We start from the raw sequence: 14,356 nt of genomic DNA, 5'->3' as shown, positions 1-14,356 counted from the left end.
AATTTAAATTTTATATATAATATATTTAATTTGTAACATATTTTTATACCATTCATATATTATTATTATTATTCCGTGAATGTTTTGTGAATATAAGTTTAGATTTATTAATTTATTTATTTTACTAACCTAAAGTAATTAATATTTTTTAATAATAAAATATAATTTTTTAAAAAATTAAATAAACTAATATTATTCAAACCATTGTGGTTTTAATAAGGATTAATGGTCAAATTAGTTCCTAAAAAATGAATTGTTTGTCAAATTTGTCCACAAATAATTTTTTTAATCAAATTAGTCCTATAAAAATTTAAAACTAATCATGTTTGTCCTTCGATAATAAAATTATAATTTTTGTTAAATTTTAAAATTATTCTTGATCGAGATCCCAACCTCCCTCTTGGATTAGATTTGATAGGATAAATTAGGGTACAACAATAACAAGGGTGACTTAATTAGATCCATGTGCAGAAAATTAAGAACATGGATTCTTCTTCTTCAACTTCTTTTAAAGTTATCTTTTCCAATTCTGATTGGAGCTTTTGAGAGAACTCATGAACGATCTCAAACTTACTCGTTAGTCTTCCACTACCATCGTACTTTTGTCAAATCCGAATTTTCTTTTGTAAAATCTCTATTTGGTGTCCTCTTTTTTAAATTATCACACAATGCAATCCATTCTCTTCTTATCTACTTCTCTCCCCACTCTCCACCCGTTGCATCATCCTCTTATTCTCCATCAGAGCCTCCTAATCCCTTCCCTCCATCATAACCTAACCCAAGTCTCAAAGGTTGTACTTTATGGCGTAGACCTATTGGGGGATGACATGAACAACTTTCAAATTGGCCTCTATTTTGTTTGATACAAAGATAACACATGCAACATGCACCTTTTGGAACTTTCTGAAGCCATTATAAAAGGTGTAAGAAAACCAGCATAATTCTCTCTTTAAGTTTGAAACCACTGGTGTCAACGACGTCATTTCTATGGGCATGAAGGGCATGTGTTACAACTGTCTTCTATATCACAACTATCACCGTCAACAATATCTCTATTCTTATCTTCCACCACCAAACCAATAATCTCCAGACCAACTTCAGATTTATATCTAATCCTATCTCTATTACTACAACAGCATTGCCTCCATCACCATTACAGACAGAATTTGCCTTTAATAATCACATAAAACGATGTCGTCTTGTGTCAATTCAACCTTATGAATCAACATGCCTCGTTTTAAGGGTGATGATCTGCTATTTAATATTTTACATGGCAAATTATAAACGAAAAATATAAATCTATTTACGAAATTATGCAATTAACTTTTAATTTTTAGAGATTATTTAATTAAAAAAATATTTTGATAACGAATTTGACAAACAATTTATATTTCGAAGACTAATTTAATTATTACCGTATTTGGATAAGATTTTATTGAATTTAAAAATAAAATTAAACTAATTTAAATCAAATCACAACAAATTATATATTTTAAATCGAGTTTATTTTTTCTTAAATGATATTAAAACAAATTTGATAACTAATGAAAAAAAAAAAGAAAACAAGTTTGATAATTTGGCATCGGACTATCTCCTAATCTTATTTTTATTTACTTTCGAATAAAATATTTATACAATCATAAAATAAATATTAACATTAAAAAGTTCAAAAGATAACTTGTAATAATGTTGAAAAAAATATTCAATTTGGTCTAGGAAATTACATTCTAACTTTAATTTAGTTTTTAAAATTTTAATTGATTTAATTTAGTTTTTAAACTTTTTAATTGATTTTGTGACAGAAATTATCGCAGGGATTAACGTGATTAAAATTTAAAAACTAAATTGAAACAATTGAAATTTTAAGAAACAAATTAAGAGAAAGTATAAAGAGTCAATGAAATATTTGCACAATATATACAATGAAAGTTTAAAGATGTTCGATTCAGTAGGATATCAGATGTTTATTATCCTTAGCATCCGGATGATTATTCTAAATAGTATGGATGTATTGTGTTTGAAAAATTAGTAGTATTTTATCTTTGATATTTATTTTTTAACTCATATTGAGCCAAATAAATAAGAGACCTGCTACACATACAAGCTTTTTTGGCTTACAAGTCTTACAAGTTGGCACAAGCCCAACAAAACACACGCGCATTACACTCCCACATTCAAGAGTAAATACACGCATGTTATTCAACCATTTTCTATTTCCAAAGCGCGCTACTCACCATACATTATGAACGACTCTTCTTTTTCTTCCTCCATGAAAACGAGTTTCTTGCCAAATTTGTTCTATCTCCTTCGTGTGTTACTCTCTTCGCCTTTTCATTCGTTGTTTTACCCACGTTTACCACTTGTATTCTTGCTTCGTTTTTTTTCGATTTTTATGGTTTCTGAAATCAAGCTTTGAAATCGTTTTAAAGATAATGGAATTTCAGAAATACACCCAAAGGATTACAAAAATACACCAAAACGGTTACATAAATTCACCCAAACGGTTATAGAAATACACCTAAAGGATTATAGAAATACACACAAAGAATTTAAAAAATACACCCAAAATTCATTGAAGTATACCTTATGTATAATTCAGAACTCTTCCTCTTTCTTCTCCTCACTGCTTCATTTTCTTATTTCATATTTTCATAATTCTTTTTTGGAGGAAAAAATCAAACAAACAAGGAAAGAGTACATAATGTTGCAAAATCAAAAGAAGAACGAGGAGAAACACGACGATGAAGATGAAACACTTCAAAAACGATTTCAGAACTTGATGTCAAAAAACAATGAAAATCGAGAATAATGAAGAAAGATAATAGAGAGAAAAGCACGTAAATGAAGAAAGAGAAAGAGATAACAAGAAATTCGAAAAAGAAAATAGAATTCTTTCAAAAATTAAAAATATGTTAGAGGCGCATTTGAACGTAATATCAATTAGAGATTAATCCAATAAATAATCTATTATATACATTATTCAATTACTCTGTTGGCTCATAAATTAAAACTCGAATGTTCAAAGACTAAACTGAATTTTTTTCTCGATAATGTTTTATTAACATTTAAGAAGTGTTTTTAAGCTTAAGCTCAAAACAATCCCAATTTGATTGAACTCAGCAACAGCATTCCCCGGACACGAAGGTTCCTTTCTCCAAAACCATGCTAAGTTGCTAACCTCTTCCCTTCTCACTTTCACTTAATCTCATTCACTTCCCTCATTCTGAATAATCTCTCTCTCTCTCTCTCTTTTTTATTTTTCGTTTGTTTCTCGAGAAAATAAAAACCCTCTCCCATCTCTTTTTTCCAATTTTATCGAAGAAAACTCTTGAACTCAAACTCAAATTCGATCGACCATGGCTGCCGCAAAACCTCAGAGGACTCCACAGGAAGTGGAGGACATAATCATCCGCAAAATCTTTCTCGTGTCGATCACCGATTCCGCCGCGACTAACGCCGATTCCAGAAACGTCTATTTGGAGCTCACAGCGGCGGAGATTCTTAGCGAAGGCAAGGACCTCCGCCTCTCGCGCGATTTGATGGAGCGAGTCCTCATTGATCGACTATCCGGCGACTTTCCCGGCGTCGGAGAATCCCCGTTCCAGTACCTCACCGGTTGCTACCACCGCGCGCATGAGGAGGCAAAGAAAATCGCCAACATGAAGGACAAAACCCTCAGGTCGGAGATGGAGGCGGTGGTGAAACAGGCCAAGAAACTGTGCGTCTCATACTGCAGGATTCACCTCGGCAATCCGGAGCTGTTTCAGAACCGGAATCAAAGTTCCGGTTCGGGAACCGCGTCGCCTCTGCTGCCGCTGATATTCGCGGAGGTTGGCGGTGGCATCGACGCGTTCGGAGGTAGCAGTGGCGGCGGAGGGCCAAAGAGTCCACCGGGGTTTCTTGAGGAGTTCTTTAGGGACTCGGATTTTGACAGCCTGGACCCAATCTTGAAAGGACTGTATGAGGAGCTGAGAGGAAGTGTGATGAAGGTTTCTGCTCTTGGGAACTTTCAGGACTCTTTGAGGGCTTTGTTGTTCTTGGTGAGATTCCCTGTTGGTGCAAAGTCACTTGTGAGCCACGAGTGGTGGATTCCCAAAGGGGTTTATATGAATGGCCGTGCCATTGAGATGACCAGCATTTTGGGTCCCTTCTTTCACATTAGTGCTCTTCCTGATCAAACCTTTTTCAGGAGCCAGCCTGACGTTGGGTGAGTCTTGATTCTTGTTTGTGTGTTTTTCGTATCTTTCTAAGTTCAGTAGGGAACAAAAACAAACGCAGCCTAGGGGATTATGTTGTAGGCTTGCTTTTCTCATAGTTAGAAAACAATGGAGAGTAGCACTAACTAGTTTTGACAGTTCAACTATTTGGAGAAGACAACTGATAGAATGTTTACTAAGTAATAAATAACCTTTTAGTAGTGCTTGATGGATTAGATGAAAATGTATATCCCCGTTGAGAAAAGACCAAGATGTTCGGTAAACACAATGCCAAAGCGTTACGGAGCCCCCTACTCACTTGTCGCTTCCAATCTGTTAGGTGTTGATCTTTATTTTCAGCCATACTCTAGGTTTCACTATATTATCTTTCATTTTGAAGTCTATCTATTTATCCAAGTACCATAGTTTGGATCTCTTTCAGTTTTCAGATGGGGTATTGAATTGAGTTCGTATATTTTAACAATTTCTTTTAACCTCCTTTAAAATCCAGACAACAGTGCTTTTCTGATGCATCAACTCGACGACCAGCAGATTTATTATCTTCATTCTCGACTATCAAAACTGTCATGAATAATTTGTATGATGGCCTATATGAAGTTCTCTTCATTCTCCTTAAGAGTAAAGATACTCGTGATAGTGTACTTGAGTATCTTGCCGAGGTGATCAATATAAATGCATCCAGGGCTCATATACAGGTAAATTTCTTCCTTAATTTATGTTTTATGTATTGTGGGAATACTTATGCCTTTCTTATTCCTTTGAAAAACAGGTTGACCCTATAACTTGTGCAAGTTCAGGCATGTTTGTAAATCTCAGTGCTGTCATGCTTCATCTTTGTGAGCCATTTTTGGATGCAAATTTAACCAAAAGGAATAAAATTGATCCAAAATATGTACACTACTCCAACCGTTTGAAGCTAAGGTGAGGCTCATATATAGTAAATGCTAAGTTCCTTGTGGAAGTTTCATGTCACCCTCTTTAAATAACTTTTGGTATAATCCTATTTAGTGGGTTGACTGCTCTACATGCATCATCGGAAGAAGTTACTGAATGGCTTAATAGCAATAAACGGGCTAATGGAAACAATCAAAATAATGATGGCCAGAAACGCTTGGAGCAATCTCAAGAAGCAAGTAGTTCTGGTAGTAATGCTGGTGAGCTTTCAAATGAAATTTCTGGACATGGTGAAAAGACGGAATATCATTTCATTTGTGAATGCTTCTTTATGACTGCAAGAGTGCTCAACTTGGGCCTTTTAAAAGCATTTTCTGATTTCAAACACTTAGTTCAGGTAACACATGTTGGGGAATTACTATTGTTTTATGGACTCTTTTAACTTTAAATATTAAATATTCCCCTATTTCTTATTTGCTTTGAACTGTAAACCTTTGAATGATTACATCCAAGTTTGTAAAATCTAAAGTCAGGAGTCATATTCTTTCCAGGATATTTCTAGATGTGAAGATGCTCTTTCAACACTAAAAGCCATGCAAGAGCAATCTCCCACCCCCCAATTGCAATTGGATATAACTAGACTTGAGAAAGAATTGGAATCGTACTCACAGGAAAAGCTTTGTTATGAAGCTCAAATATTGCGGGTAAATCTTATTTTTTTCTCCATTTGTTGTTACATGTTTCTTATCTTTGTAAATAGAATTACAAGTAATATTTTACCAAAATGAAATAAGTTGCTCCTCTGCTTCCTGGTTCCTGCCTCTCTCTTCTTCTTCCTAGGTGTTTCAGTTATTTCATAATGTTGAATAGCTTTCTAGTTCTAGATGTAATACTTGATAATGGATCCAAGAACTTTAGGAAATTTTTTTGAATTGCTTTAATATGAATTACATTGTATGCGGACTAATTATATACACCCACTTATGAATTATGATTGCATTAATGATTTAAATTGGATAATTATTATATACGCTATGACCTGATCTATTCCTTGGTGCAATCAGTGTATTTTACAAACTTTTCTATCACTACTCCCATGTGTGTCAAAATCATGGATGATTGATAACTTGATCCAACATAGGGATTTTTTATTGGTTCTGACAATAGCATGGAAAATGGAAGAAAATATGTATTATTGCTAATGAGTACGAAACCCTTGCTTAGCGACTCATTATATTATTTTCTTACAAGTTGTTAAAGTCCTTTTAGCTTAAAAGATTCAATATATTCATCTCAATTTTATTTCCTCAGGATAACACGCTTATTCAGAATGCACTATCCTTCTACCGTTTGATGATTGTTTGGTTGGTTAGCTTGGTTGGTGGATTTAAGATGCCTCTACCATTGACTTGCCCAATGGAATTTGCCACTATGCCTGAGCATTTTGTAGAAGATGCCATGGAACTTCTAATATTTGCTTCCCGGATTCCCAAGGCCTTGGATGGAGTTGTGCTGGTATACTTCACCTCCAAGTGCTTTTTCTAAGATTAATCATTTGTCTCCCAACTTCTTTTACTTATGCATGATAATGTATCTATTCTGGATTCTGCAGGATGAGTTTATGAACTTCATAATTATGTTTATGGCTAGCCCTGAATTCATCAAAAACCCATATTTAAGAGCAAAGATGGTCGAAGTCTTGAACTGTTGGATGCCCCGTAGGAGGTAATTTGGTGTCTGTGTTGTGTAGAGTTAGAAATCTAGGTTGTTACTAATATTTTCATATTGCTAAGTATTTGCTTGACTTCATAAAGCTAATAATAGGCAATGTGTTCCCTATTCCCTTTTCACAGCGGTTCATCTGCCACAGCTACTTTATTTGAAGGCCACCAACTGTCTCTGGAGTATCTTGTGAGGAATCTTCTAAAACTCTATGTTGACATTGAGTTCACCGGGTCTCACACGCAGGTCAGTCTGCATTTTGATTCAAGGCTATCTTGTTAGGTTGATATTTGAATAGCTAACTGTTTGCAAATGTAATCCTAAATATGGTATTGGCAGTATCAGGGGGGAACCTTATGAATTTAATTTCAAACTGTTTCCTATACAAAACACTTGTTGATATAATGATATACATAAATTATATAACACTCCAAGCGCCACCATAAATTGAAACAATTGATCTTTCCGTGCTGTTAAGTACAAGAATGCCTGGCCAAGTTTCTCACTTGTCCCTTGTTCACTGCAGTTCTATGACAAATTTAATATCCGCCATAATATAGCCGAACTCCTTGAATACCTATGGCAGGTCCCTAGTCATCGTAATGCTTGGAGACAGGTAGTTGATGAGACACATCTTGAGGGATTCTTTTCATCAATTCTTAATCTCAATTCATACACCAATGTTCCTCATTTTTTCCCCCTGAATTTAATTTCTTTCAGATTGCTAAGGAAGAGGAAAAGGGTGTTTATCTGAATTTCTTAAACTTCCTGATTAATGATAGTATTTATCTTCTTGATGAAAGTCTGAACAAAATTCTTGAGCTAAAAGAGTTGGAGGCTGAAATGTCAAATACAGCTGAATGGGAACGACGGCCACTTCAAGAGAGGCAGGAGAGGACACGGTTATTCCATTCTCAAGAAAATGTCTGTCATACATTTCGGGCTAATTGATATCTTCCTTTTTCCTTTTTTCAAAAATAATTTACAAATAAAAATGTACTACCTAATGAAACTTATAATATTGGAGAATGTTGTAGATTATTCGGATAGATATGAAGTTGGCAAATGAAGATGTGAGTATGCTTGCGTTTACATCAGAGCAGATTACTGCTCCATTCCTACTTCCAGAGATGGTATTCTCTCCTTTCGACCTTTTTCTGTTATTCATCTTTTCGCCTCCTGAAACAGTTTTAGTGGCTAGATAATATATTTGCTATTGTCAGCTTAATTCTCATTCCTCCTCTTTTATCTTTCAAAGGTTGAAAGAGTGGCTAGTATGCTCAATTACTTTCTGCTGCAACTAGTGGGTCCCCAAAGAAAATCCCTTAGTCTGAAAGATCCTGAGAAATATGAATTTCGTCCAAAGCATTTGCTTAAACAGGTTGGAGTTAACTCTTCTGAAAAAAGAAATTATTAAACACATTATGTTGTATCAAAATTGTGATTGTAATAGAAAAGTAAACGGCTAAACTTTAAATTATTCATTTGAAGATTGTGCACGTATATGTTCACCTGGCAAGAGGTGATTCAAATTCCATATTCCCAGCTGCCATCTCCAAGGATGGTCGATCATACAATGATCAGGTAAGTTTCATGAGACTTCTAATATCTAGCAGACTGTTCTTCAAAAATTATCTTTGTTCCAGATTACCAAAAGCCTTGCAATCTGAATAAGAATTCACTGCAGTTGTTTAGTGCTGCAGCAGAGGTTCTTCATAGAATAGGTGAGGATGGGAGAATCATACAAGAATTCATTCAACTCGGTGCTAAGGCAAAAGTTGCAGCTTCTGAAGCCATGGATACTGAAGCTACCTTGGGAGAAATTCCAGATGAATTCCTTGATCCAATTCAAGTAACGATTCTAAAACTTTGATTAACAAAGAATTACTATTTTAAGTGTTATGATAACTAGGGTTAAAGAAGCTTCATTATTATTTTGCAGTACACTTTAATGAAGGATCCTGTCATCTTACCTTCTTCAAGAATTGTAGTTGATCGACCTGTCATACAGAGGCACCTTCTTAGTGATAGCGTACGAAGCCTCTTGTTCTCATTATTTTGATGTTCTTATCAGATTACAGGTTCTCGGGTTTATGCTTTTTCTATTTGGTTTTTTGTGTGCAGTCGGACCCATTCAACCGATCCCATCTTACCGCCGACATGCTGATTCCTGACACTGAACTCAAAGCAAGAATAGAGGAGTTTGTCAAGTCCCAGGAAATGAAGAAACGTAGTGAAGGTATAAGCATACAGAGCACCAAGGACACAATTCAGACAACAAATGGGGAAATGTTGATCGACTAGGTAAATAAATATTCAACTTTCATAAATTTCCGATAATGTAAGGTGGCCAGATTGATTAATATGATGTATCTTATTTCATACAAGTTTTAGGTGTATCCTATTTGTAGGAAATTGAATCTTTATCGTTTCAATGAGCTTCTTCGTATAATGGCAGCATAGAGCTTCAAACTACAAGTTGCAGTGTGTGTTTGGTATCTCAAACGTTTAGATAATATTTGGTTAGAGTGGATCGAGTTTTCTGTCTAACATGTTTTTTAAGTGGGTATAATATATTAATTACCTATTTTTCTCAATTTTCCGCGAATACATAATAGCAAGAATTTTGTTAAGATAGTGCCAACAAGAAACATATATTCTTTGGAGTACAAAATAACTTTGAAAAAAAAATAAAAATACTAATAATAAATTACTTAAGCATCATGTTTCAAATTCCATCTTTAGGGCCAGTGTATATATACTTATATAGTCAGTTTTATGATCAATTTTTTTACTCACCAATACATGACTCCAATAAGATTAAGAATTAGTCATTGACAGTTGGTTGATTGATACTTACGAATCAAATAACTAAAAATAGTTGTCTAATAATCAATGGAACTTTGCTCTAATAAAATTTTTAGAGTTGCACTTTGTTCACTTTTTTATTTTTGAATAATATGTACGTATTATTTTTGTGTTTATCTTTCACTTTTAATATTAAAAATAATTAATAAAATATAAAATAATCATAAAGAGATTGTTTCACACTAAAAAGAAGAGTGTACACAAGATCATTGGTTCTTTTTTATTTTTCGGTCAGAATACCTTCGTAAATCTCCAATTCTCCATCTCTAACTCTAAGCATGTACAGAGAGGGAAAAAGAAAATGTGCCAATGTGAAAAACCAAAACCATTTCGAAGCAAGTTATGCCTTAATTACATCTCTACCACTACAAGTAATAAAGAAGAGAAGAAAACAGATTAAGAATTACAAGCGGCTGCTGCGATGGTTTGAGTTGATGTCAGGGCTCAGTATCAACTTCGAAAAGTCCAGTTTGATTTCAATTAATTGTGAAGAGCAATGGGTATAAAGTATGTGTAGACTGTGGGGTTGTAAGGAAGATACTCTCCCTATTAAATACCTTGGAGTCCCTTTAGGAGCTAATTCGAAGCTGGTTAAAACTTGAAAGTCTATCATCGACAAGATAGAAGAGAAACTAAGCCTTTGGAAAGCCAAGGTGCTAAGCAAAGCGGGGAAATTGGTGCTCATCAAATCAGTCTTGAACAGCTTGCGAGTGTATTATTTGAGCTTATATAAGATGCCGCAAGCAGTTGCTAAGAAGTTGATTTCTTTATAGAGAAAATTTCTATGGAGTAAGAAGGATGTGAGGAATGGTATGGTATTGGTGAGATGGGAGTTGGTGCAGGCCCCTAAGAAGTTAGGTGGGTTAGAATTGGAGATGCTATGATTAGAAACACTGCACTGTTGTTTAAGTGGTGGTGGCGTTTTGCTAAGGAAGAGTGCTCGTTGTAGAAGAAAGTGGTCTATTCCTGCAATGATTTGAGGCCAGATGTGTTACTGTCCACTCAAGTGCTGCCTTTTAGAGGAGGTCTATAGAAGGATATTTGCCATCTACAAATTAAGGAGCAACATATAAGGGATAAGATGATTACAAGCTTGGCTATGGAGCTTGGTGATGGACGACGGACTCAGTTTTGGGAGGATGTTTGGTTACATTGTGGATCCTTGAAAGATCGGTTTCCAAGGCTCTTCTCTGTTTCAAACCAATGTGGTTCGGCTATTGGGGATTATGGGTTTTGAGATGGATTAGAGTGGGTTTGAAACTTCCAATAAAGAGAAGAACTTTTTCAGTGGGAGTCAGTTACATGAGGTGTTGAGACCGGTCAGACTAGTGAATAATAGAGAGGATAGAGTTGTGTGAAAATATGATAGACTTGGTATTTTTTCGACTAACTCCTTTGTGCAGGTGCTACAAGAAGGAATGCTACTAGAAGATGTAACCAGCTACAGTTTTATGAAGTCTATCTGGAAAGATTTGGTTCCTCTAAGAGTGGAGCTGTTTGCTTGATTTGTCTTGGTAGGCAGGGTGAATACCAAGGAACGGCTCAGTCGGTTCGGGATTATTAGCCAATATGATAAGAGTTATGTATTATGCTCTAAGGATGTTGAGCAGGTCCATCACTTGTTTTTTGGCTGTGATTTTGCTTGGCAGGTGTGGAGTGTATAGTTATCTGGTGTTTGGCCAGCTCTGATCTTTTTCGGGATTGATGAAGGACCATTTCCTAAGTTAGACGGATAAACCGTGTAGGAAAGAGGATCGAAAGCAGCGTTTGAGGTACTTCTGTGCGATCATTTGGCACATTTAGTTGGAAAGGAATAGGAGGATATTTCAGAATCAAAGCAGAGGCGTAGAATACATCATCCACATGACCATGCTTAGCTGCGACGAGTGGAGAGGTGCCCAGTCCTAGTGTTGTTGATAGTTATGCCGGAGATGACATGGAGACTTCCTTTCTTTTGGTTTTGGTACTTTCTTGGAGTTGCCTGTTTAGTTGTGTTGTTTGACGCTATATGCTCCATCTTAGTGTGTTGAACTCTTTTGTTTTCATAAAAAAAAAAAAAAATCGAAGAGGAAGAAATCAGAACAAAAAATTGGTAAAGCTCTTCAATTTTTCAACATATTAGAGGGGGAAATCACTTTAGGGGAAAAAAAAAGTTTTACAACAAAGAGAAGCAAATGTCACAAAGCTAAAAGTCTGTGTGACTCTGCTGTTCAAACCAAATACACCAAATATTGTCATAGACTACAAATCACAAAGATTTAGCCTTCTTCCTCTTTACATATCGACAAAAACTAGTTTTCAGACCAAGACAACAAAGCCTTATTCCACCTTATGGCGGCTACATAAATTAGAAAAACTAATTTTGAGCAAATGTTCTACAGTTCTAAGACACCCAGCAGTAGCCAAAAGAAAAATTCAAACAGCTCCACAAAGATTCAGTCAGTCTCACAAATAAGTGCAATAGTAGGATCGAAACAGAACTCACCCCAGATATAAACTCAAATAACTCAGTCTGCTACAATTCAGTTTTCTGATCCATCCAGTATTCTTTTCCAACCAAAAAGGATATGACTATTATGAATCAAGAAGAAAGTTTGCTTTTCGTGATGACATCAAATGACAATCCATTTTGTTGAAGTCTATCCCTAAGATCAGTTGCACCAAACACAATCCCTGGGGTGTAAACTCCTCCCTTTGGTAGGTTGTCTCGTTGGCTTAGAAGAACGAGTGCACACTGAATGAGAATTATTGGGGTGGTTACATAACCCATTTCAGGTCCCATTACTCTTGTTATGATTTCCATGTCAGGTTTTCTGTTTCTCTCTGTGGCAACATTCTTCTTGCTATATCCATGTCCAACAAACCACATCTTGAACGAGGCGCTTTCCACCTCCTCTTCCGACGGACCATTCTTACTGAACCCACCGAATGTAAATACAGAAGGATATTTCAAAAGAAGCCATCTTCCGAATGATGTTTTTCCTAAAAGGCCAATGAAAATTCCAATGGTAATATACACAAAAATGCTCAATAAATGTTTTGAGCCGAGTTTTACTTCGAAATGAGTAGGCTTCACAGATGACCAGAAGGCTTTCCTTTTCTCAACCATATCAGCACTCTCATTTCTCCCAGGGAGACCGTAAGGGTTTTCAGTTAGAGTTGAAAATGTTCGTCCGACGAGGGTTGAATCCGCTGATGGTAGCACTACTCCCCAGAGGCCAATTTTCTTCTGGTGTTCTATTAGTGCTCCTTTAGGAGGTGGTCCAGGAATCTGCAACCATGCAAAAGCAACAAGTTTATAACATAACATTGAATCCAAAAAATATAAAGCTCAAGAAAGTAAGCACAACAAAAATACTGATTATCAGTTTAACTTAGTTTCAATTGAAGAGATTTGTCTGCCATTTAAGGAATGAGGACTATTCCATGATAATAGACGTGTTAATGGAAACATCAGAATTGCGTCTTAACAAACTTTGAACATATGAGATGTTAGATTCTCTTACCGCGGGCCTGGTTCTCGCGGGCCTGGACCGTCTCAAGTTCTCCAAATCCTTAACACTCTCCACCGCAAGAACAGCAGATTCGAAGGTTCCGAAGTTCCCAACGATTCTCCTCTCCGACTCCGCGGTAAGGTAACCAACCACCCTGTACGGCGAGCTCTCACCAACCCACTGCACCGAGTTGAACAGCACTCCCAACTCAGCCGGCACCGAGTCAAACCCGCACGCGCACACCACCAGTGACCCGGACTCCACGGCACTCTCGTGGTACCTCGCCTCCATCCGCTCCATGAACTCCGCCTCGCCGGTGATGTCCAGGTAGTCGCACCCGGAGGCGGCGCATGCCGCCACGACGGGATCCCCGTGGCGGCGGAAGGGACCAACGCAGTTGAGGAGGAGGCGGGTGCGGGAACAGACTGCGCGGAGGGAGTCCGGGTCGGAGGTGTCGGCCGTGAGGAGGGGGATGTCGGTGGGCGGGGAGTTGGGCCCGGAAGCCCATTGGAGGGCCCGGGAGAGGTTAGATGGGCTTCGGCCCGCTAAGGCTATGGAGCGGAGTGGGGAGGATGGGGCTTTGAGGAATTTGAGGGCTTGTTTGAGGACGTGCTTGCCTGTGAAGCCTGATGCTCCAAGGATTACGAGGTCGAAGAGTTGTGGGTTTTGTGGCATTGGAGTTGAAGATGAAGAAGCCATAGCTATTGCCCTATGCTGGAGCTTGTGGAAGGAGTATTAGTGGTATCCCAAGTTACGACGTCGTTTTATTGGCTTACATAAAACCCTCTCTTAATGTTAATCCAACCTAAGGCTAAGGGTGTGCATGGATCGGGTGAAACTGGGTTTGATGTGATCCAGACTCGACCCAAAATATATACGGGCTTATTTGTTAGATCCGAACTCGGCCCTAAATTCGATGAAACCTATACACTTTCGGGCCACGATTATACCGGGTGAAAATCGGGTCGTTAACATTATATTACCTTAATACCTTCTTGTAAGTTAGCATGTAAAAATATCCAAATTTTCAAGACTCAAACTATTATTTGATATGGTAAAATTCACTTAGAAAAATATAACAAGAATCAACTCTTCTCTAAAATTAAAGCATAACCATAATTAATACTAATATTGTCTAATAACACCAAATATTTAAATCAA

The 14,356-nt window shown here is 36.8% G+C and overlaps 2 protein-coding genes across 2 annotated transcripts; one reads left to right on the top strand and one right to left on the bottom strand.

Annotated features, from left to right (window-relative positions):
* Positions 1-3,102: 3,102 nt before the first annotated feature.
* Positions 3,103-9,430, top strand: LOC130955433 (probable ubiquitin conjugation factor E4). The gene is made up of 16 exons (XM_057882279.1): positions 3,103-4,207; positions 4,708-4,912; positions 4,987-5,138; positions 5,226-5,508; positions 5,663-5,815; positions 6,423-6,626; positions 6,724-6,836; positions 6,965-7,079; positions 7,360-7,449; positions 7,554-7,757; positions 7,871-7,966; positions 8,092-8,214; positions 8,325-8,417; positions 8,521-8,685; positions 8,776-8,865; positions 8,958-9,430. The coding sequence occupies exons 1-16, from the start codon at positions 3,357-3,359 to the stop codon at positions 9,135-9,137; spliced, it is 3,117 nt and encodes a 1,038-aa protein (XP_057738262.1). The 5' UTR covers positions 3,103-3,356; the 3' UTR covers positions 9,138-9,430.
* Positions 9,431-11,804: 2,374 nt separating this feature from the next.
* Positions 11,805-13,940, bottom strand: LOC130954120 (probable mitochondrial saccharopine dehydrogenase-like oxidoreductase At5g39410). Its single transcript, XM_057880857.1, has 2 exons — positions 13,208-13,940; positions 11,805-12,972 (listed from the first exon to the last, which is right to left on the bottom strand). Exons 1-2 carry the CDS (start codon positions 13,892-13,894, stop codon positions 12,283-12,285), a joined length of 1,377 nt encoding a protein of 458 aa, XP_057736840.1. The 5' UTR covers positions 13,895-13,940; the 3' UTR covers positions 11,805-12,282.
* Positions 13,941-14,356: the final 416 nt, after the last annotated feature.

This window comes from Arachis stenosperma, chromosome 10 (genome assembly GCF_014773155.1).
Source record: "Arachis stenosperma cultivar V10309 chromosome 10, arast.V10309.gnm1.PFL2, whole genome shotgun sequence".
NCBI lineage: Eukaryota > Viridiplantae > Streptophyta > Magnoliopsida > Fabales > Fabaceae > Arachis > Arachis stenosperma.
The sequence above is the reverse complement of the archived record's forward strand: the minus strand, read 5'-3'. Positions and strand labels throughout refer to the sequence as shown.

Excerpts from the sequence above, each read along its gene's own strand:
- LOC130954120 (XM_057880857.1), bottom strand. The coding sequence starts at position 13,894 with ATGGCTTCTTCATCTTCAACTCCAATGCCACAAAACCCACAACTCTTC. Across the intron at positions 12,973-13,207 it reads CCGCGAGAACCAGGCCCGCG|ATTCCTGGACCACCTCCTAA; the intron begins GTAAGAGAATCT and ends GCATGGTTGCAG.
- LOC130955433 (XM_057882279.1), top strand. The coding sequence starts at position 3,357 with ATGGCTGCCGCAAAACCTCAGAGGACTCCACAGGAAGTGGAGGACATA. Across the intron at positions 8,215-8,324 it reads CAAAGCATTTGCTTAAACAG|ATTGTGCACGTATATGTTCA; the intron begins GTTGGAGTTAAC and ends ATTCATTTGAAG. Across the intron at positions 8,866-8,957 it reads GGCACCTTCTTAGTGATAGC|TCGGACCCATTCAACCGATC; the intron begins GTACGAAGCCTC and ends TTTTGTGTGCAG.